The sequence below is a fragment of the Macaca nemestrina genome, chromosome 2, assembly GCF_043159975.1.
Source record: "Macaca nemestrina isolate mMacNem1 chromosome 2, mMacNem.hap1, whole genome shotgun sequence".
Classification (NCBI taxonomy): domain Eukaryota; kingdom Metazoa; phylum Chordata; class Mammalia; order Primates; family Cercopithecidae; genus Macaca; species Macaca nemestrina.
Window position 1 is genome coordinate 58,508,341 of NC_092126.1, and position 23,575 is coordinate 58,531,915.

At 42.7% G+C, this 23,575-nt stretch overlaps 1 protein-coding gene across 4 annotated transcripts in view; it reads right to left on the bottom strand.

The window, feature by feature from the left end:
* Positions 1-715: 715 nt before the first annotated feature.
* C2H3orf33 (chromosome 2 C3orf33 homolog) overlaps positions 716-23,575 on the bottom strand; it is a 53,552-nt gene continuing 30,692 nt past the window's right edge. For 3 of the 4 annotated variants that reach the window (XM_071091122.1, XM_011752811.3, XM_011752810.2), the window contains 3 exons: positions 15,472-15,632; positions 11,450-11,868; positions 716-802 (listed from right to left, as the gene is read on the bottom strand). In XM_071091122.1, coding sequence (XP_070947223.1) covers positions 11,470-11,868; positions 15,472-15,632 — 560 coding nt within the window. In that variant the 3' untranslated portion in view covers positions 716-802; positions 11,450-11,469. Of the gene's footprint in view, positions 803-4,635; positions 11,869-15,471; positions 15,633-23,575 lie in introns of those variants that run through there. The other variant, XM_011752809.3, reaches the window with a different exon arrangement.

Genomic DNA, 23,575 nt, shown 5'->3' on the forward strand with positions numbered 1-23,575 from the left:
AGTGCTGCAGAACAGAATAGGGTGCTAATTCCTCAATTTCATTGCTAGTTACACAGAAATAAAGTGTTTTGATAACCAAAATGAAGCAGAAAATAGAAGTAATGATCCTAATGCCTCAATTTTTTAAAAACCTTATTTCTGTCTGAATTACTCACTGTCTTCACTTGAGTTATAGAAATAATCAGGCTGGCCGGGTGTGGTTGCTCACGCTTGTAAGCCCAGTACTTTGGGAACCCGAGGTAGGCAAATGAGGTCAGGAGTTCAAGACAAGCCTGGCCAACATGGTGAAACCCTGTCTCTATTAAAAATTTAAAAATTAGCTGGGTATGGTGGCGTGCACCTGTGGTTCCAGCTACTAGGAAGGCTGAGGGAAGAGAATGGCTTGAACCCAGGAGGCAGAGGTTGCAGTGAGTCAAGACTGCACCACTGCACTCCAGCCTGGGTGACAGAGCAAGATTCTGTCTAAAAAAGGAAGAAAGATAAAAGAAAGAAAGAAAAGGAAGAAAAGAAAGAAAAGAAAGAAAGGAAGGAAGGAAAGGAAGAAAAGGAAAGGAAGGAAAGGATAATCAGGTTTCTTCCAAAGAGTGTGCTAGAAAATGAGATCCTTGGTACTGACTTTTAGTAACCAATAATGTCATATTTTTGCATTGCAAACGAGTACATACATTCAAATATATTTATAACAAAAAATTAACAATACTTACCTTTGCTATTTTCAATGCACTCTGATATATTTTATCCTGTTCTGTTCCTTTATCTTTTTCTTTTTTAATTGATTTCACATCTCACTAATAGGCAGAGCCTACAAATGAAAAACAGTGTTTAGGCCGGGTGCAGTGGCTCATGCCTGTAATTCCCAGCACTTTGGGAGGCTGAGGCGGGCAGACCATGAGGACAGGGGTTCAAGACCAGCCAGGCCAATATGTTGAAACCCTGTCTCTACTAAAAATACAGAAAAAAATTAGCCAGGCATGGTGGTGCGCGTCTGTAGTACCAGCTACTCGGGAGGCTGAGGCAGGAGAATTGCTTGAACCCAGAAGGCGGAGGTTGCAGTGAGCTGAGATCGTGCCACTGCACTCCAGCCTGGGCATCAGAGCAAGACTCTGTCTCAAAAAAAAAAAAGAAAAGAAAGAAAAACAGTGGTTGGCCAGGTACGGTAGCTCACCCTGTAATCCCAACATTTTAGGAGGCCAAGGCCAGCAGATCACTCAAGCCCAAGAGTTCAAATTCAGCCTGGACAACATGGTGAAACCCGTGTCTACAAAAAACACAAAAAAATTAGCTGGACATAGTGGTGCTGGTGCGCACCTGTAGTCTCACCTATTCAGGAGGCTGAGGTGGGAGGATCACTTGAGCCCTGGAGGCAGAGGTTGCAGTGCATTGAGATCATGCCACTGTACTCCACCTTGGGCAATAGAGCAAGACCCTGTCTCAAAAAAAAAAAGAAAAACAATGTTCCAATGTGTTCATTAAAAATGAACAAGAAACAAAGCAGTAATACTCAGAACAGAACCAAGTGAGATCAAAAGATCCCCAAAGACCTCCATCCTGCCTAGTAAATTGGTAAATCTCATAACCATATAAGATTAAGTCTCTGGAAGAATAAAGTCCTGTGATTCTCAACCCTTTAGCCATCCCTGGGCTTCTCAACCCAGATCAATAGAAAGAGGTGTCCAGATCTCAAAAGGTGGATCTGCTCCAATAGCTATTTTTTTTTTTTTTTTTTTTGAGACAGAGTCTGACTCTGTTGCCCAGGCTGGAGTGCAGTGGCACGATCTCGGCTTACTGCAAGCTCTGCCTCCCGGGTTCATGCCATTCTCCTGCCTCAGCCTCCAGAGTAGCTGGGACTATAGGTGCCCACCACCACTCCCAGCTAATTTTTTGTATTTTCAGTAGAGACAGGGTTTCACCATGTTAGCCAGGATGGTCTCGATCTCCTGACCTTGTGATCCGCCCACCTCAGCCTCCCAAAGTGCTGGGATTACAGGCATGAGCCACCACGCCCAGCCTCCAATGGCTATTTTTGAAGAGGCCATGGAGGATAAGGATGATCTTACAGAGAACAGAACTGAGGCACCCAGATGATATGACCAAGAAACACACACAACTAGAACCAGGAGCTATCATTATTCCTCTCCGGCAGGACAAGACATAGTTGTGGACCACTGAATTCTGTTTTCCCTCGCATTATATAGTGGATGCATTGACATTTGAACTAAGGCTTCCAGACCATGAGGAACTACCTCTAGACCTGACCAAAAGGGAGTAACTCTCAGAGATCCCAAACAAGGGGATGGGCTTTTTGGATTGTAATTGGGTAATCCTACCCACTTACTTACTAGATAAAGCCTACCTTTTTCCTTTAAGTATAATAATGAACTCAAGTCATCAGTATCTCAGTACAATACCACCTCATCATAATTTGCAAAATATTAAAATATCTAGCTAATTAATGATACCTTTCCTGATTTTCCATCATTAATATCATTTTCAAATTATAATATTTAATAGTTTGATGTAATTTTAATGGGAGGAATGCAAGTTAAAAGAATGAGTTCAAATTGCCACCTTGAAAAAGAAAGTATAGGCCGGGCGCGGTGGCTCAAGCCTGTAATCCCAGCACTTTGGGAGGCCGAGACGGGCGGATCACGAGGTCAGGAGATCGAGACCATCCTGGCTAACACAATGAAACCCCATCTCCACTAAAAATACAAAAACAAAAAAATTAGCCGGGCGTGGTGGCGGCGCCTGTAGTCCCAGCTACTCGGGAGGCTGAGGCAGGAGAATGGCGGGAACCCGGGGGGCGGAGCTTGCAGTGAGCCGAGATCGCGCCACTGCACTCCAGCCTGGGCGACAGAGCCAGACTCCGTCTCAAAAAAAAAAGAAAAAGAAAGTATAGTTTGTTCATTTAAAAAGCATTTTTACTATTTTACTGTTAAATTTCTGTTCTTAACCTATTTTATTTTATTTTTTTAACACAAAGTCTCGCTCTATCGCCCAGGCTGGAGTGCAGTGGCACAACAATCAGCTCACTGCAACCCCCGCCTCCCAGGTTCAAGCAATTCTCCTGTCTCAGCCTCACGAGTAATTGGGATTGCAGGTGCCCACCACCACGCCCGGGTCATTTTTGTATTTTTAGTAGAGACAAGGTTTTGCCATGTTGGCCAGGCTTGTCTCGAACTCCTGACCTTAGGTGATCTGCCCACCTCAGCCTCCCAGAGTGCTGGGATTATAGCGGTGAACCACCTCGCCTGGCAGGTGTTTTAAAATTTTAAAACAAAAAATTTTAATTTTTTATTTGTTTAGTCTTTTATTGTTTTTAAACAGAGTCTTACCCTTTCACCCAGGCTGGAGTACAGTGGCACAATTTCGGCTCACTACAACCTCCACCTCCCCAGTTCAAGCGATTTTCCTGCCTCAGTTTCCTGAGTAGCTGGGATTACAGGTGCCCGCTACCACATCTGGCTAATTTTTATATTTTTAGTAGAGACAGAGTTTCACCATGTTGGTCAGGGTGGTCTCAAACTCCTGACCTCAGGTGATCCACCCACCTTGACCTCCCAAAGTGTTAGGATTACAGGCATGAGCCACTGCGCCTGGCCTTAACCATTTTAATATTAATCTTGAGTTTTTTATTTTCTTCAGCCTTTTCATATTAATAAATTTGTATTACTTTCTCCCTGTGATTTGCCTTCATAGAAATAGCTGCCTCGGTGGCTGGGTGCAGTGGCTTATGCCTGTAATCCCAGGACTTCGGGAAGCCAAGGTAGGTGGATCACCTGAGGTTCGGAGTTAGAGACCAGCCTGACCAACATGAAGAAACCCCTTCTCTGAAACTAAAAATACCAAATTAGCTGGGCATGGTGGCACATGCCTGTAATCCCAGCTACTCGGGAGGCTGAGGCAGGAGAATTGCTTGAACCCGGGAGGCAGAGGTTGAGGTGAGCTGAGATCGTGCCATTGCACTCCAGCCTGGACAACAAGAGTGAAACTCCATCTCAAAAAAAAAAGAAAAAGAAAAAGAAAAGAAAAAGAAATAGCTGCCTTGGTAGTGACTTTAGAGAAGCTCCATATCATTAAGAAGCATCTCCTAGGAAACCAGCTCCTCCTCAACTATCCCAGCAGTGTAGCCACTCCCTTAGTATAGCTGTCATTTCTTTTTTCTTTTTTGAGAAGGAGTCTCACTCTGTCACCAGGCTGGAGAGCAGTGGTGCAATCTCAGCTCACGGCAACCTCCGCCTCCTGGGTTCAAGCAATTCTTCTGCCTCAGCCTCTGGAGTAGCTGGGACTACAGGCGCCCACCACCACGCCCAGTTAATTTTTTTATTTTTAGTAGATATGGGGTTTCATCATGTTGGCCAGGCTGGTCTGGAACTCCTGACCTCAAGTGATCTGCCCACCTCGGCCTCCCAAAGTGCTGCGATTACAGGCGTGAGCCACTGCGCCTAGCCCTGTCATCTTTTAATGATGGCTAAGCAATACTGTTTCTGTTGGTACCCTGAACGTCTAGAACACCGCTGTTTCTTGGCTTCTTGAACCACGTAGCCTCTTTATGTCAATGTGTTATCAGGAGGTGCAGGAATTCTCAGTTCTAGTCTAACTTGGAAGAAATAATTCAGCCAAGAGATGCACAGCAAGGGTTAATTAGCAGAGTTTATTGAAGGAAGATAAAGTACATTCCTAGAGAGGAGTGAAAAACAGCTCTAGGTTGCTCCAGCTGGAAAAACAGTAGTAGTAACATTTAAGTAAAGAGACAGTACATGGTGAAATAAGAAACCAGCAGCAGGCCAGGTGCGGTGGCTTATACCTGTAATCCCAGCACTTTGGGAGGCCAAGGCAGGTGGATCACTTGAGGTCAGGAGTTCAACACCAGCCTGGCAAACATGGTGAAACCCTGTCTCTACTAAAAATGCAAAAATGTAGCTAGGTGTGATGGTGTGTGCCTGTGGTCCCAGGTACTCGGGAGGCTGATGCAGGAGAATCACTTGAACCCAGCAGGCAGAGTTTGCAGGGAACCAAGATCGCACCACCGCACTCCAGCCTGAGCGACAGAGGCAAGACTCTGTCTCAAAAAAAAAGCCAGCAGCAGCTAGTGCTGGAGGATTCTCTTTATGAGAATATGACATGATTATTCAGAAAGGGGCGTGAGGGGAATGTTACTCGCAAGATGTTTCAGGAAGTCTCTTTGGGCGTGCACGCTCTGTGGTTGTACATGCCAGTACACATGTCACATGTCTCATCAGCATTTAAAATCTCCACCCAGGGGAGTGTTTTTTACTATTATAATGAGCAAAAGGCTACTCTAGGGTGAATTTTTGGAGGAGTGCACATGCTCATCAGCAGGGAAAGTTTCTACCATGGTATCTGTGGCTTGGGCCTTATACGTACCCTTTAGGAATGCAGGAGACCAACCATAAGGCCAGAAGTAGCCAGTGTAGCCACTGGGTTTTGTTTTTTTGTTGTTTTGTTTTGTTTTTGCTGACTGTGAGTGGGCAGTGCTGATTATTAGTGGGCAGCATCTCCAGGACTTTTCTCAGAGGAGCTCCCTTGTCTGCTCATTTGTGGCTATCTGCCTACTTTAACAAATGGTAGCTAGCACATGTAACACTGGACTGGGGACAAACTGTGTCAACAACATGCCCCTTGACAGCACATAGAGTTTAATTACCCAAGGGAGGGTCTTATAGCTCAAAGATGCAGTCCTTACATTGTTGAGGAGCCAAATGATGCTGGAGCAATTCAGAAGAAGATAAAACTCTTGCATAACATTATCTGCCTGCCTCAAGTGCAGTTGATTCTTTTTTTGAGATGGAGTCTTGCTCCGTCACCCAGGCTGGAGTGCAGTGGCACGATCTCAGCTCATTGCCACCTCCGCCTCCTGGGTTTAAGCAATTCTCTGCCTCAGCCTCCCGAGTAGCTGGGACTACAGGCACCTGCCACCACACCTGGCTAATTTTTGTATTTTTATTAGAGACAGGGTTTTACCATGTTGGCGAGGCTGGTCTCGAACTCCTAGCCTCAAGTGATCTGCCTGCCTCGGCCTCCCAAAGTGCTGGGATTACAGGCATGAGCCACCGTGCCCGGTGCAGTTAATTCTCTAAAAGCAGGTTTGCAAGCATATTAGGTTGGTGTGAGGTACTGACTGGGATCTCTACCGGACTCCAGGAGTTACCAGATATAGCAGGCATAACAGCAGCACTGTTGGGATCCATGGCTCTAATTTTCCTTTGAGTCAAGTTTTAAGAAGACGGTATTTCAGGCAGCAGTATCCCCAGACTTCCCAGTAGTGGGAGAAGTCAAGCTGATTTAGGTTTCACAAGTACCAGCTAAGAGAAGAGGTCTGGGAGTAAGGAGGAGTGGAAAAGTTAGAGTCTACAGAGCAGCAACCATCCTTTCCCTTTCCCATTCAAATGGGGGAGGAGATTTGACATTAACACTTCCCTTCTCTTTTTACAAGGCTGAGGGTATTACATATCCCGCTATCCTGGGAAATCATGATTGTCTCTCCTGAAATTTGCTAAGCTACTGGACCTGCCAGCATTTCATTTTTCTGAGACAAGAAGAAAGAGGCATGATTTGAGAAGTGAGGCAAGAGAGAGGAAGTGCCTGGATAAGAGCTGACATTCCCATCACTTAGTGGAAGAGTACATGTGTTTCCGGCTAGGCACAGTGGCTCATGCCTGTAATCACAGCATTTTGGAAGGCTGAGGTGGGCAGATTGCCTGAGATTAGGAGTTCAAGACCAGCCTGGCCAACATGGCGAAACCCCATCTCTGCTAAAAATAAAAAAATTAGCCAGGTGTGGTGGCACACACCTGTAATCCCAGCTGCTCAGGAAGTTGAGGCAGGAGAATCACTTGAACCGAGGAGATGGAGGTTGCAGTGAGCCGAGATCATGCCACTGCACTCCTGCATGGGTGACAGAGTGAGACTCCACCTCAAGAAAAAAAGAAAAAGTATGCCGAGCGCGGTGGCTCATGCCAGCACTTTGGGAGGCCGAGGTGGGTGGATCATGAGGTCAGGAGATCGAGACCATCCTGGCTAACACAGTGAAACCCTGTCTCTACTAAAGAATACAAAAAATTAGCCGGGCGTAGTGGCGAGCGCCTATAGTCCCAGCTACTCAGGAGGCTGAGGCAGGAGAATGGAGTGAACCCAGGAGGCGGGGGTTGCAGTGATCCGAGATTGTGCCACTGCACTCCAGTCTGGGCAACAGAGCAAGACTCCATCTCAAAAAAAAAAAAAAGAAAAAAAAAGAAAAAGTATGAATAGAAAATGAAAAACCCCAAAAAAGGAAACGTAAATTAAGAAGAGACTGAAAAGAACCAAAAAATCCAATCCTTTAGAAACAAAGAACCAAATTCATTTGATAGAAAAATATTTTAAAAGCAAGGAAGTCTAGGTACCCAAAGTACCAAAAGAAAAGAAGGCCGAAAGGAAAACAGAGTGGCCATGGATCCTGTTTTTTTAAAGACAAGATTGTAGGGGAAAATCATAGTATCTTTTCCTCACTCATTGCAAGATTCAGACTGACATCCCTCATAAAAGACAGATTAACAAGAGAAAAACCTATAAAAATTTATTTAATATAAATTTTATATGACATAAGAGCCATCAGAAATGAAGACTCAAAAACCCAGGGAAAACTATGTATATTTATGGACGATCATGCAGAGGACAAATGGGTACGACCTAATGGTATCAAACTCGGGGGAGCTGGCTGGGCACAGTGGCTCACAGCTGTAATCCCAGGACTTTGGGAGGCAGAGGCAGGTGGATCACCTGAGATTAGGAGTTCGAGACCAGCCTGGCCAACATGGCAAAACCCTGTCTCTACTAAAAATACAAAAATTAGCCAGGTGTGGTGGTACATGCCTGTAATCCCAGTTATTTGGGAGGCTGAGGCAGGAGAATCGCTTGAACCCAGGAGGCAGAGGTTGCAATAAGCCAAGATCACACCATTGCACTCTAGCCTGGGTGACAGAGCAATACCCCATCTCGAAAACAAAAATAAATAAACTTGGGGGAATAAGGCCGATTTGATCAGATTTTTCTTGGCCTCTGGGGATAGAGAAGACTCCCTCTGATATAAGGGTCTTCTGACCTACTTTCAAGAGAGGCAGGTCAGATAATTATTTTATGGCCTGCTTCAGGAAAGAAAGGTGGCAGAAGGTCAGAGAGTGACCTTCCTGCTTCTGCAGTGTTCTCAATTTCCTTCAACTTAAAATACTCAGTATGCCAAGGTGCCACATTTTGGGGTGTCATGTTCTGAGCCCCAACAAGACCAAAAAGTAGTAAATCCTCTATGTAAGAAAGGCAAAGAGTATGGGCTTTGGTCTGATATCCAGCCTAATAGGGACTTTTTACTTTTTCAGATGGCCCTGTTATAACCATCCCAGTGACAAAAGATCTAGCTTTTCTAAAATTACCCGGTTCAGCTTGTGCTTGGGTTATCCAACAAGCTGCTCTATGATACTGACCAGAGACAGGCTGAAAAAGTGAATGCAGGCCCAGAAAAAAGCTGCCAGTCAATGGAAATTCTCCACCCAAGAACCATATGATTTTCACGTAAGTATGAATACTGCCACCGTCTAAGTGGAGAACAAGAATAGACAGCAACAGTGACTGCACATGAGAGGAGACCCCTTGATCTGCATTTCTCATTGCTCATCTTGTTCATAAAATCAGGGTTCCCTACTACATCATCAAGGGAAAGGTTAGATCAAGTCACAGGATGACCTACATCAGTCTCACTTTCATACGGCTTAACTGGAAAGATAGTTGTATGCTGGCTGAGCTGGTAGAGGCCATCAGAACTAACTACAGTGATAACTATGATACAATCTGACATCACTAGAAGACAATGACTTAGGTCCAAATTCTGTAATTCACAATGTCAAGTTGGAAAAGAAAAAGGCTCAAGAGCTTGCCACAAAACTAGTTTAAATATACTCGGTTAACTTCCCTGTAAATAAAAATAAAACATCCCCTTAAAACAAAAAGCTATTGAGGCATAGAAACCAGGAAATAAAAACTAGGATGTGACTTCCTATCCTATCCCAAAGAAAGGTCATCAAATAAAACACATTCACACATAAAATCTTTGGAACATTTGGGACCTCATTGAAAATGAATGTTTAATTTCTAAAGGATGCAGAATCCATTTTCTTATGTTCTAAGAAGGAGTCAGGGTCGGGCGCAGTGGCTCACACCTGTAATCCTAGCACTTTGGGAGGCTGAGGCCGGCGGATCACGAGGTCAAGAGATCGAGACCATCCTGGCCAACATGGCGAAACCCTATCTCTAATAAAAATGTAAAAATTAGCTGGGCGTGGTGCCTGTAGTCCCAGCTACTCGGGAGGCTGAGGCAGGAGAATTGCTTGAACTTGGGAAGGCAGAGGTTGCAGTGAACCCTGCACTCCAGTCTGGCGACAGGGCAAGACTCCACCTCAAAAAAAAAAAAAAGGAGTCAGGCAGCAGCAGCAGTATACTTCTCATTCTGTGCTATTAATTCTAACAGGAGTCAGCTATCTGGACTAGATGATAACTCTGAATTTTCTTGGTATCATAAACCATTAAAAAAAAAAACTTGTATAGACTTTGTGGATGTGAGTGCATTACTGCTGGCCTGGCGAAAGAAGCTTACACTGTCGGCCGGGCGCGGTGGCTCAAGCCTGTAATCCCAGCACTTTGGGAGGCCGAGAGGGGCGGATCACGAGGTCAGGAAATCGAGACCATCCTGGCGAACACGGTGAAACCCCGTCTCTACTAAAAAATACAAAAAACTAGCCGGGCGAGGTGGCGGGCGCCTGTAGTCCCAGCTACTCAGGAGGCTGAGGCAGGAGAATGGCGTAAACCCGGAAGGCGGAGCTTGCAGTGAGCCGAGATCGCGCCACTGCACTCCAGCCTGGGCGACAGAGCGAGACTCCGTCTCAAAAAAAAAAAAAAAAAAAAAAGAAGCTTACACTGTCAAGATGATTTTATCAGCAAGTTTTTTAATTGCTATCTCAAATAACAAGAAATTGGGAAGCAGGGCAGTTCAAGTATTGGCTACGTCAAGGACTCAACAATGTCAGGCATCTCAGTTTTTTCTATCCTCTGTGCTGCCATCCTCAGTACATTGTTTTTTTGTTTGTTTTGTTTTTGAAACGGAGTCTCGCTCTGTCACCCAAGCAGGAGTGCAGTGGTGTGATCTGGGCTAACTGCAACCTCTACATCCCAGGTTGAAGCGATTCTCCTGCCTCAGCCTCCCAAGTACGTGAGATTACAGGTGTGAGCCACCACATCTGGCTAATTTTGTATTTTTAGTAGAGACGGGGGTTTCACCATATTAGCCAGGCTGGTCGTTGGTCTCGAACTCCTGACCTCAAGTGATCCGTCCACCTCAGCCTCCCAAAGTGCTGGGATTACAGGCTTGAGCCACCATGCCCAGCTAGTACATTGTTTTTGTCCTCTGGATTAGCCCCCTCATCTAACAACAGTTAGAAATTAGCCATTCTTTATTACAAGGAATGATCTAAGAGACCCTGCCCCCAAATTCACAAGCAATTAGAAAGCAGTTAGGAGAAAAAAGCTACTTTGCACATAAAGCATAAAGAATTCCTTTATTATAGTGAAAGGTAATAAAACTGGAAAAATAAACATGTATCTTCTTTAAACAAAAATTCAATATGGCAATACAAAAATTAGCCAGCCTTCATGGTGAGCTCCTGTAGTCCCAGGTACTTGGGTGGCTGAGGCAGAAGAATCACTTGAACCCAGGAGGCAGAGGTTGCAGTGAGCCAAGATCACGCCACTGCACTGCAGCCTGGGTGACAAGAGCAAAACTCCGTGTTAAAACAAAAAAAGCTGGGCTGGGTAGCTCACGCCTGTAATCCTAGCCCTTTGGGAGGCCGAGGTGGGCAGATCATCTGAGGTCGGGAGTTCGAGACCAGCCTGACCAACATGGAGAAACCCCGTCTCTACTAAAAATACAAAATTAGCTGGGCATGGTGGCGCATGCCTGTAATCCCCGCTACTTGGGAGGCTGAGGCAGGAGAATCACTTGAACCCAGGAAACAGGAGGTTGCAGTGAGCTGAGATCACGCCACTGCACTCCAGCCTGGGCAACAAGAGCGAAACCTCGTGTCAAAACAAAGAAACAAAAAATTCAATATAGCTGCCCAAAATAACTAAAAACAACATAGTGGTGAAGAGTTAAACTTTCTCTTCACACAGTAGCGCTATATATATAAATCATTCAGCCTGGTAACTTCTCATGAAGTATTTCATCTTTCCTAAAATCATATTAATTAATTATAATTTGTTTAAATTAATTCTGACATTATAATAATCATCTCTTTTTAATATTTAAATACCATTAGACTAACACTTTGATCATTTGGCAAAACTCCCATTTTGAGTCAAAAATGTCCATATATTTACATATTTACTCTTTGGAGAAGGTTACCTCTAGATCTCTTGACTGTTTCACCCTTTTCTACGAAAGTGTATGCGACTTATAAGTTCTTTGAACTTCAGTATTAAGGAGTAGTTGTTCATGTTGTCTTTCCATATTTCATAAGTCCTTCTAAGTTTGTCATAATAACTTTCTTTTTTCAAGTTGAAATCTGATCCTGTTGTTTTTAGAAAACTGTCCTTTTTCCATATTCTCCAGGAATCTTTTAATTTTTCCAAATAACTTTCTTTTTCAGAGTCTTCCTTCCATATTCCTTCTCCTTTTTTTAAGGCTGTTAATTCAGCTTTAAGTAAGTTTCTGTGAACTCTCCAATAGATTTTAGAATCATATTTAAGCCCTTTAACAAGAACAGTTTTGCCAAGACCTCTTCTCAAAATTTCTTCATTCAGATTCACGCTGAAATATCCACCCTTGAATTTAAAAATAATACAAACCAATTATTTAAGATAATTGTTGTTAAACCCATCACATCTTATTTACCTTAAAAATCAGTCATTCAACAATTTTAGTCCTCCAAAGAAAAGGCAAAAATGGTCCCCAAGGCTCCCCAAAAACAGCTCTTGCTAAATCCAAGGATTTTTATTACTAGAAGAGACCCTTTCTCAAAATCAGTTAACTCTTTTATACCATGGAATTCTCCACAGACTCACTGTTCTCCTCACCCAAAGTGGTGAGGAAGCAATAAAGTACGAAAAATGTGTTTTTGGTCTATCAGTGGTTCTATGGAGGGGAGGTGGGATGCACAAGATAGGCAGAGTGACAGCAGGACCAGCAAAAGAAACTAAGAGACGAAGAGAAACTAAACTGAAAGTAGTGGTCAAATGCAAAATGAACTGAATCATCACTGAACTGTTAAATGAGGTTCAGAATTCCAGTGTTTTGGACAGCACTGGCAAGTAAATACACTTTTAAAAGACCTCCCTCAAAATTATTAACATAAAAATAGTTTGGGCCATTGAGTCTTCATCCTACAGGAAATTTCATTCATGGAATACCTCACCTCCTAATGAAACTGGATAAATGGGATTTTTTTTTTCATTAATTTACTGTATAAAGGAGATCCTGGCGGGGCGCAGTGGCTCATGCCTGTTAATCTCAACACTTTGGGAGGCCGAGGCAGGCGGATCACGAGGTCAGGAGTTCGAGACCAGCCTGGCCAACAAGGTGAAACTCTGCCTCTACTAAAAAAACACAAAAATTAGCCGGGTGTGGTGGCAGGCGCCTGTAATCCCAGCCACTCAGGAGGCTGAGGCAGGAGAATTGCTTGAACGCGAGAGGCGGAGATTGCAGTGAGCCGAGATCGCGCCATTGCACTCCAGCCTGGGTGACAGAGCAAGGCTCCATCTCGGGAAAATAAATAAATAAATAAAAGGAGATCCTGCCTAGATACTTCTACAATCCTTGTGGGATTTTAATCTTAACAAAGGGTTAATAAAATTCTGTTCCTTCAAATTCAGAAATTTTTAGTACATGATAACAGTTATAAAGCAATTATATTTTTCTAAATCTTTCAAATCTTATAAGCTCATTCCCTTGAACCAAACTCAGAATAATTAAAAGTCCACCTCACACATTAGCAAAATTCAAACAGGAGAAGTAAATTATCACTCTATGTGTATAGCGTAGTTTGGTCAACTAGGAAGCGAGATAAAATAGAGATATGCTTATAAGATGAAATGTAGGCTCAGGAGCCAGGAAGAGTTGGGTTTGAATACAGGCTCTTCTTCTGGGTTACCCTGATCAAGACAATCAGTTTCCCTAAAAGTCTCACCTGAAAGTGGGAATAAAAACAACAACCCTGTAGAGTGGTTTTGAAGATAAGTGACATAATATAAGCATGGCACCTTAGCTCAGCGTCTGGCACATGTTGACCCTCAAAATATACATCATTGCTATCTTTATCATCATCATAATTATCTCCTTTTTTTGGTAATTATACTCTTTAATTTAAAAGCTAATATTTTTGTAAGGCCTTTGGGATGTTTTATACAACTTTGTATTATTAACTTACTTTTTTTTGTTTTTGTTTTTGTTTTTTTTGAAGCGGAGTCTCACTCTGTCACCCAGGCTGGAGTGCAGTGGCACAATCTCGGCTCACTGTAACCTCCGCCTCCAGGGTTCAAGCGATTCTCTTGCCTCAGCCTCCTGAGTAGCTGGGATTCCAGGCACCCAGCACCATGCCTAGCTAATTTTTGTATTTTTAGTAGTGACAGGGTTTCACCAAGTTGGCCAGGGTGGTCTCGAACTCCTCACCTCAAGTATACTGCCAGCCTCAGCCTCCCAAAGTGCTGAGATTACAGGCATGAGTCACCATGCCCAGCCTTTATTAACTTACTTTTAAACTTACTTTTAAAATATAAGATACTTCAATTAATTAGTTTTAGATAATTCTTATTTTGAAAGTACTGAATATCACCTGGACATGCAAAAATTAAGGAATTTCATTAAGCTTTCTATTAATAATTCAAAAAGCTTTTAAGAATTAAAATGGTCAAAATTCTAATCATCTTATTTTATTTAAAAGAAGGGGTCTGTCTCTGTCGCCCAGGTTGAAGTATAGTGGCGCGATCATAGCTCACTGCAGTCTCGACTGTGTAGGCTGAAGCATTCCTCCCACCTCAGCCTCCTGAGTTGCTGGGATTACAGGCACAAGTGACTGTACCCAGCTCATAATTATAATTTTAAGAGCTGAATATCATAGAAGTGATCAAGGTATGAAAACCTATCTGACGGCCCACCAAAAAAATCTGGAGTAAGACACATCCAGGGATTCGGGACAGTGATTCAGCAACAAAGATGAAACTGTCATTTCCAGTTTTACAATGGCTATGGCCAATTATAAAGGTAAGAAAACTCTGAGGCAATATCTTTAAATGACTCATCACTGATCAGAACTAGTACCTAAGAATGTTCAACTTTATGGTTCAAAGATTTATACACTTAGACAGACCTATCAACAACATATTGGACCAGACTAAGCAAACCCTCAGGAAACACCCTGGCTGTTTGTAGTTTCCAGCTGACAAGCCTCACTCAACAAGTGGTTTATAGTAACAAGCATGATGTAATATACCCATACATAAACAAACATATAATGATACTTCCTAAATTAGCAATGCCCAGAGTCATTAATAATTTGAAGCTTATGGCCATGGTGGCTCATGCCTATATTGCCAGCACTTTGGGAGGCTGAAGCAGGCGGATCACCTGAGGTCAGGAGTTGGAGACGCGCCTGGCCAACATGGCGAAACTTCATTCTACTTAAAAATACAAAAAATTAGCCAGGCGTAGTGGTGTGCACCTCTAGTCCCAGCTACTCGGGAGGCTGAGGCAGCAGAATTGCTTAAACCCGGGAGGTAGAGGTTGCAGTGAACCAAGATCATGACACTGCACTTCAGCCTGGGCAACAGAGTGAGACTCTGTTTCAAAAAATAATAATAATAAATAATAGGCCAGGCGCAGTGGCTCATGCCTGTAATCCCAGCACTTTGGGAGGCCGAGGTGGGTGGATCACAAGGTCAAGATATTAAGACCATCCTGGTCAGCATGGTGAAACCCCATCTCCACTAAAAATACAAAAATTAGCTGGGCATGGTGGCGGGCCCCTGTAGTCCCAACTACTCGGGAGGCTGAGGCAGGAGAATCACTTGAACCCGTGGGAGGTGGAGGTTACAGTGAGCCAAGATCGTGCCACTGCACTGCAGCCCGGCAACAGAGCGAGACTCCATCTAAAAATAAATAAATAAATAATAATAATAAAAAATAATAATTTGAAGTTTTTCTTTTTTCTTAATTTTATTTTTTCTATAATAAACATAAATTACATATATAACAAAAATAAAATTTGTATATAAGACACCTAGTTCTCTATGCATAATCACTATCCGTAGCAGTTTAAAAAAGCAAAAAAAAAGTCAGTCCCATTATATATCCAAAGTTCCAGCTAAATAAGTGTTTACACATAAGTAATAAGAAGAATAAGATATTGCTAGTTGTTTCTTCACACTGCTTACCTTATTCACTAAAAGATAGCAAAAGAGTGCTGAATTCTCCTTTCCAAGAAGTTGGAACCATAGTAATTGGGAAGGTTTTAGCTCTTTTTGTAACCATGCCTTCCCAGTTTCAGTGAGTTCTACTCCAGCCAGCTTAACCAGCAAAGCACCACGTGGCTCCTCTAAAAAGGTGAGGTAGAAAAGAGTTCAGCTTTAACAGCATGTTGTAAAAGCAAATTCCAGTCATTTGGCCTCCAAAACATAAACAAATATATTATGTTTATTTATAAATACCCAGTCTCTCTAAATGTAGACCCATTTATTTCTATATTCAAGTTTTCTTTTAAAACAATACAAGTATACATAACAGAGTAATTTCAAAAACCCATTTCTTTCTTTTCTTTTATTTTTTTCTTTTTTTTTTTCTTGAAACAGGCTCTCACTCTGTCACCCAGGTTGGAGTAAGGTGGCGCAATCTTGGTTCACTGCAATCTCTGCCTCCCAGGTTCAAGTGATTCTCGTGCCTCAGCCTCCTGAGTAGCTGGGATTACAGGCATGCACCATCATGCCCGGCTGATTGTTGCATTTTTAGTAGAGACAGGGTCTCGTTATGTTGGCCAAGCTGGTCTCAAAACCCCTGGCTTCAAGTGATCCACCCACCTCGGCCTCCCAAAGTGCTGGGATTACAGGCATGAGCCACCGCACCCAGCCTTCAAAAATCCATTTCAGTAAGCTTCAGAACAGGAAGTGAGATTTAACTAATTTAACCTTCTTTTTTCAACCTCCCATGCTTATTTTTACATATACACACATAAAGCTATAGACCTTCAGTTTAATAATATGGGCTATTACCACCAAAAGAACCACAGAAACTGCTTTTTCACTTATTGAAGATGTCGTCCCTTCTCAACAAATATTGATCTACATCAACACTGTTATGCTTATACATTTTGCAAAACTGACTTCTAGACAGGATTTTATCAACTGATATTCTAAGAAGCATAATATGAAGAAGACCTATTTACCCAAACCCTTGATAGAATTTTAACCGATGTAACTTTAATAACAAGATTTTACTTTAGAAAAAGTTTATAACTTTCCAAAAATGGATAACAGCTGACAAAAAAAAACTTAGTGTCTTAAAAAAAAATTATACATTTAACATACATTAAGCTCTTACATAATGGTTAAAAATATAAAGTTAAATCCATCTATTCTCCAGGAAAGAAGTAATACTTTAGTTCAAGAAGATAGCCTAGGACACTGTTATAGTATTTGACAAAAAAAAAAAAAAAAAAGTGTTTAGGATACAGGCTTCTTAAAACGTGTCCTGGAATTTTAGTTTGAGAAGCATCAAAAGGTATAAGCAATTGCACTCCTGCACTCCAGCCTAGGCGACAGGGCAAGAACTTATCTCAAAATAAAGAAGGCCAGGTGCAGTGCCTCACGCCTGTAATCCCAGCCCTTTGGGAGGCCGAGGAGGGCGGATCACCTGAGGTCAGGAGTTCAAGATCAGTCTGGCCAACATGGTAAAACCCCATCTCTACTAAAAATACAAAATTTAAGGCCAGGCGTGGTGGCTCACACCTGTAATCCCAGCACTTTGTGAGGCTGAGGCAGGTGGATCACCTGAGGTTAGGAATTCAAGACCAGCCTGACCAACATGGTGAAACCCCGTCTCTACTAAAAATACAAAATTAGCCAGGCATGGTGGCACAAGCCTGTAATTACAGCTGCTTTGGAGGCTGAGGCAGGAGAATTGCTTGAACTTGGGAGGCAAAGTTTGCAGTGAGCCGAGATCATGCCATTGCACTCCAGCCTGGGCAACAAGAGCGAACCTCCCTCTCAAAAACAAACAAACAAAAAAACACAAAAATTAGCTGGGCATGGTGGTGCGTGCCTGTAATCCCAGCTACTCAGGAGGCTGAGGCACGAGAATCACTTGAATCTAGGAGGCAGAGGCTGAAGTGAGCTGAGATTGCGCCACTGCACTCCAGCCTGGGCGATAGAGTGAGACTGTCTCAAAAAAAAAAAAAAAAGAAGAAGAAGAAAAAATAAGGTATTTGTAGAATGGTCATACTTTTACAAAAACTTTGTGTTACAATAAGTAAATACACAAATTAGATTAAGGTAGTACATACAACAAAGATTAAATGATATCAAATCTTAGTACATAATGAGTTACAGAAAGCCTGAAAATTCTGAGGTCTCTCTCCAACCCTTTAATGTTGCCAACACCATCAATCCTCTTGGAGTAAGACATCCTGATAGCGGCAGGAGACAGTCAAATTCCCAGGCAGATAGGGGCAGGTGCCCAGTGAAACCTGACCTTCAAACCAAATACAGTTTAAAGCCTGAAAGACGAGCTACAAGTCTCAGATAAATCCATGGACTGGATAGACAACCTCTTTTCTTGTTTGGTGTGCTTTCCTGTGATTGATCCCCACCCTTCACCTATTTTACATATAGCTACCCTTCCCTAATTGGTTTTTGCACTGTCATGCTCATCTTTTAGTGGTGCCCTTTTTTTAGCCTTTTTTGCATACTCGCAAACCAATTAGCATGCACTCACCCATTCTGAGCCTAAAAAGCCCCAAACTCAGCCACACTTTGAGACTGCCTGTCTTCCGGCAGGGGACTACCTGACTTCAGGTGCTGGGGGTGGGGTTACACAACTCAGGCACCCTCTCTGCTGACAGTTGTTTTGTTCACTCAACAAAACTTTGCTTTGCTCACCCACCAGCGGTCAGCTAACCTCATTCTTGGATGTGGGACAAGAATCATGACCCACTAAATGGCAAGTGGAAATGAGCATAGGGTCCAGACCAGGGTGCAAGCCAAGTGCAGCCCACCGGGCCAAGGGGGCAGAATACCTCCTGTGGCAAGCCCAGGGCCAAGCAAGGTCCAGGCAGGGGCATCACCAGCTGTGGAGGTCTCTGGGGAAGCAGAGCCAAAAAATCCTGTGTCAACCCCATAGTCTTTGAGACCAAAGCTTTTGGGACCAAAACCTTGAAGTGGATGGTCCGTTAATCTAATAAAACACTATCAACCTAAGTATTAATATCCTAATTATTTACTTGACAAAGGTCATTCCATTCCTTTAAATTAGCAAATTCCCCATTGAGTATTTAAAATATAATGTGATCAATAAGAATTTAAAAATAAATCTTCCAGAAAAAAATTACTTTTTTGAAAAAGCAAATGTTACTTTTATTTTTTATTTTTTTTATTTTTTTATTTTTTTTTATTTATTATTTTTTTTTTTGAGACGGAGTCTTGCTCTATAGCCCGGGCTGGAGTGCAGTGGCCGGATCTCAGCTCACTGCAAGCCCCGCCTCCCGGGTTTAGGCCATTCTCCTGCCTCAGCCTCCCGAGTAGCTGGGACTACAGGCGCCTGCCACCTCGCCCGGCTAGTTTTTTGTATTTTTAGTAGAGACGGGGTTTCACGGTGTTAGCCAGGATGGTCTCGATCTCCTGACCTCGTGATCCGCCCGTCTCGGCCTCCCAAAGTGCTGGGATTACAGGCTTGAGCCACCGTGCCCGGCCTATTTTTTATTTTTTTTGAGATGCAGTTTCTTTGTCACCCAGGAAGGAGTGCAGTGGTGCAATCTTGGCTCACTACAACCTCTGCCTCAAGTGATTCTCCTGCCTCAGCTTCCTGAGTAGCTGGAATTACCAGCGCATGTCACCACACCCCCACCACCACCCCCAGCTAATTTTGTATTTTTAGTAGAAAGGCGGTTTTACCATATTTGCCAGACTGGCCTTGAACTCCTGACCTCAAGTTATCTGCCCACCTCAGCCTCCCAAAGTGCTGGGATTACAGGCGTGAACCACTGTGTGTGTGTGTTTGTGTGTGTGTGTGTGTGTGTGTGTGTGTGTGTGTGTGGTGTGGAGATCTGGTTTTGCTCTGCCACCCAGGCTGGAGTGCAGTGGTATGATCATGGCTCACTGTAGCCTCAACCTCCCAGGCTCAAGCAATCCTCCCATATCAGCCTCCCAAGTAACCAGGACAACAGGCACATGCCATCAGGCCCAGCTAATTTTTTTGTTTATTTGTTTATTTTTTGAAATCACCTCTCATTCTGTTACCCAGGCTGGAGTGCAGTGGCATGATCTTGACTCAGTGCAACCTCTGCTTCCTGGGTTCAAGCAATCCTCTTGTCTCAGCCTCCCAAGTACCTGGGACTACAGACCTGCACCACCACACTTTGCTAATCTTTGTATTTTTTGTAGAGACAGGGTTTAACCATGTAGCCCAGGCTGGTCTCAAACTCCTGGACTCAAGCGATCCACCCGCTTCAGCTTCCCAAAGTGCTGGATTACAGGTATGAGCCATCGCTAATTTTTAAATTTTTTTTGTAGAGACAGAGTTTCACAATGTTGCCAGGGCTGGTCTCAAATTCTTGGGCTCAAGGGATCCTCCTGCTTCAGCCTCTCAAAGTGCTGGAAATACTGGCAAAAGCCACCACCACCTGGTCTTTGATTTCTAACCTATGAATTTTTTAGTTTTGTGTTACTGTGACATTAATCCCTCTATATTCTCAGCCCTTCAATAAATCGTTTATACAAACATCAAAAATAAATAAGTAAATAAAGCCCAATTCATAATAGATGGGATGACACAGTAGGTGCTGGTTAGGAGGGGAGAACTTAGGCTCCAGTGGAGTAGGCCAAGAGAACTCTATCAAAAAGGTAGAACTTGGCCAGATGCAGTGGCTCAGCCTGTAATCTCAGCACTTTAGGAGGTAGAGGTGGGCCAGTGTCTTGAACCCAGAAGTTCAAGAAGGGCCTGGGAAACACAGCAAGACCCCATTTCTACAAAAAATAAACTTAAAAATTAGTGGACATGATGGTGCACTCCTGCAGTCCTAGCTGCTTAGGAAGCTGAGGTAAGAGAATTGCTTTGGCTTGAAAGGAGGAGGCTGCAGTGAGCCGTGATCACATCACTGCACTCCAGCCTGGGGGACAGAGCAAGACCCAGTCTCAAAATCAATCAATAAATATAAGGTGGGACTTGGGTGTTTCAAATACACAGAGAAGCAGAAGGGAGTAGAGAGTGACTATGTCAAGTAAGGGAAGGATCATGATTATCTAGAAAAACTACAGACATAAGATGAAAACTGAAGCAAACCCCAACTAGGGAGTCTGTTATATTTCTGCCTCATGAGATGAGTGGGAAACTTTGTGGCTAAATATTTTTAAGGTTTTTAGAGAGATAGGACATAATACAAAAACTGATTTTTTTTTAAATAACTCTAGATCTATAAAACACTATAAGTGGATTCATGACAATGTACAACTTCATGAGACACAGGAAGTTGTATGACAGCAGAATCATCTACACCTATGTCAAAAACATTTTTTTTTTTTTTACCATCAGGGATAAGAGAAGCTTTGAATAATTTCCTCACTAGACTGCAGGTTTTATGACTACTGTAAGTGTGTGCCCATTTTCTTTGCCGCTGTACTGAGACTGTAGCAACAGCGCAGGAATTCAGTAATAATTGGAGGAATTAAGTATTCTAAATGTTTCACTTCATAAAATGTTTAGGCTGTGTGTGTGTGTGTGTGTGTGTGTGTGTGTGTGTGTGTGTGTGCGCGCCTCCTCATTCACACACACCAAAAATAAGATCACAGAAGGGATAAGTGGCACAGAATTGCCATTAGAAAGGAGTCTTAGAAATCTTATAACTCTCTTGTTTGATGGTGGTGGGAACCACAGACCAAAAGCAGAAACAGAACACAGCTTCACACACCAATCTGTGTTCTACTACACCATGCAGCCTCTACTACTATGTTGAGTCATTTGAACCAAACCTTCTTGGTAAGAATGATCTCCATTTTTAGGACCTGGATCTTAGCCCTCCTCAGAAATAGAATAAACACCTATTTCTATTACATAAATCAAGAAGTAAAAATGGTGAAAGGAACATAAGGAGTTTTTAATTAACTATTTTAAAATGACGACTATGCTCTAGCAACTTATCGTATCATTCAAAATGGTGTTTGGGTAACAACTTTCTAGCTCTAAAACAATTTTACAGGTAAATAGGTTTCATGTCTGAAAGTGCAAAATAATCTTTTTCACATAAGCAGTTTATGTTAGTCACAAAACAGGCATTAGCACTATCATGACATTTGTAGTGGTTAATATCTGTTGAGAGGTATAAGACATTTATCATCTGTTTCTTTAACTTCTACATGTCTATAGAACATGCAGTTCTGAACTGAGTGATGGAAAATCTGTTTTCTAGCTTTGATTTCAACATTATTAGCTAGATGGCATTTAATCTCTGTAGAAAATATTAAAATAAGTGGAGGAGAAAAGTGGGAATTTAAGGAACTTCTAAGGCTCCCTTAGACTCTAAAATTCAGATTCTATGTACCAAATTACATAATCACTTTATTATTTGTTGTGAGACCCATTAATAATAAAAATCATATATGGCAATTACAGTGCTGTGGCATTGCATGATTTCAGGAGGCAGATTTCTGTTGAATATCACCCTTGTAGACATGCAATGCATAGCCTGGATAACCACAAGTGATGATCTGGCTGGCTAAGCTCTGATGAGTCATTACTATCAGATAGGGGAGATTTAAATTATTACAACAACTGAGAAGCTAAAGGACTTGCGAAGTGTAAATCCTACTTAGAGATGAGATGGTCAAAAAAGGCCATCCTTGGTAATCTCTCTTCAGGGAGCAACACTCATTAAAACTGTGTAAGTTCTCTTTGGTTTACTAAAAGAATTAATTGTATCAAGTATGTTTGGTGGGGAAAAATCAATCTTGTTCCTTTATAGTTGTACGTTATTGAAGAGAGTGATATTCGTTCACCTTGGGATTTTAAAAAGGAACTCCTTTCTTCATAAAATCAGAATATTAAGAAGAGCCATAAATAGAACTAAATTAATCCATTTGACAAATTTTACCAAGTCTCTATTGGCTAATAAGTATTTTTCTAGGGACTTTGAATACCAAAATGAAAAGGAGAAAACCTTGCCCATCAGGGGCTCACAGTTCAGTGAGGAATATAAACCTAAATACATAACAATAGCAGAAAAAGGTGAATAAGTACTATAATTGCAGTGTATGTATCATAAATTGTTGTGGGGTATAGTAAAGAAAGAGGCTAATTCAGCCTGGCAGTTAAGGAGGCTTCACAAAAGAGCTGACAGTTGAGCCAGATCCTAAAGAATCAATTGATGTTCAACAGAGGCCAAGACACTCCAAGCAAAGAGCCAGGCCCAGGGTTATGAGAATGCATATAAGCAGCAGGAAAGTCTGTGTGTGCCTAGGGGCTTTGATGTGAAGCAAGGAGAAATGGGAATTGCAGCAGGAAAGTGGTATCTTTTTTTTTTTTTTTTTTTTTGAGACGGAGTCTCGCTCTGTCGCCCAGGCTGGAGTGCAGTGGTGCGATCTCGGCTCACTGCAAGCTCCGCCTCCCGGGTTCACGCCATTCTCCTGCCTCAGCCTCCCGAGTAGCTGGGACTACAGGCGCCCACAACCGCGCCCGGCTAATTTTTTGTATTTTTAGTAGAGACGGGGTTTCACCGTGGTCTCGATCTCCTGACCTTGTGATCCGCCCGCCTCGGCCTCCCAAAGTGCTGGGATTACAGGCGTGAGCCACCGCGCCCGGCCGGAAAGTGGTATCTTATACCAAACTTGTCCAATCTGCAGCCTGTGGGCCACATGCAGCCCAGGACGGCTTTGAATATGTCCCAACACAAATTTGTAAACTTTCTTAAAGCATTATGATATTGTTTTGCTTTTTTTTTTTTTTAGCTCATCAGCTATCATTAGTGTATTTAATGTGTGGCCCAAGAAAATTTTTCTTCTTCCAGTATGGCCCAGGGAAGCCAAAACATTGGATACCCCTGGCTTACACCCTTCCTCCCTGTATCTCAAACACAGGAGTCTTGGTATGTCTTGTCAAAAGCATCATGCTCTTTCTCACCTATGCTCTTCCTAGCTAGCCTCCTCTTAATTCTTCAGGTACCTGATTAAATAACAATTCCTCAATGTGGCCTTCTCTGACTACTCTATATGTATAGATTCTATTACTGCCACCCCAAGACCACCCAGAATTATCCTAGTATCCTGCTCCTTTTCTTCATAG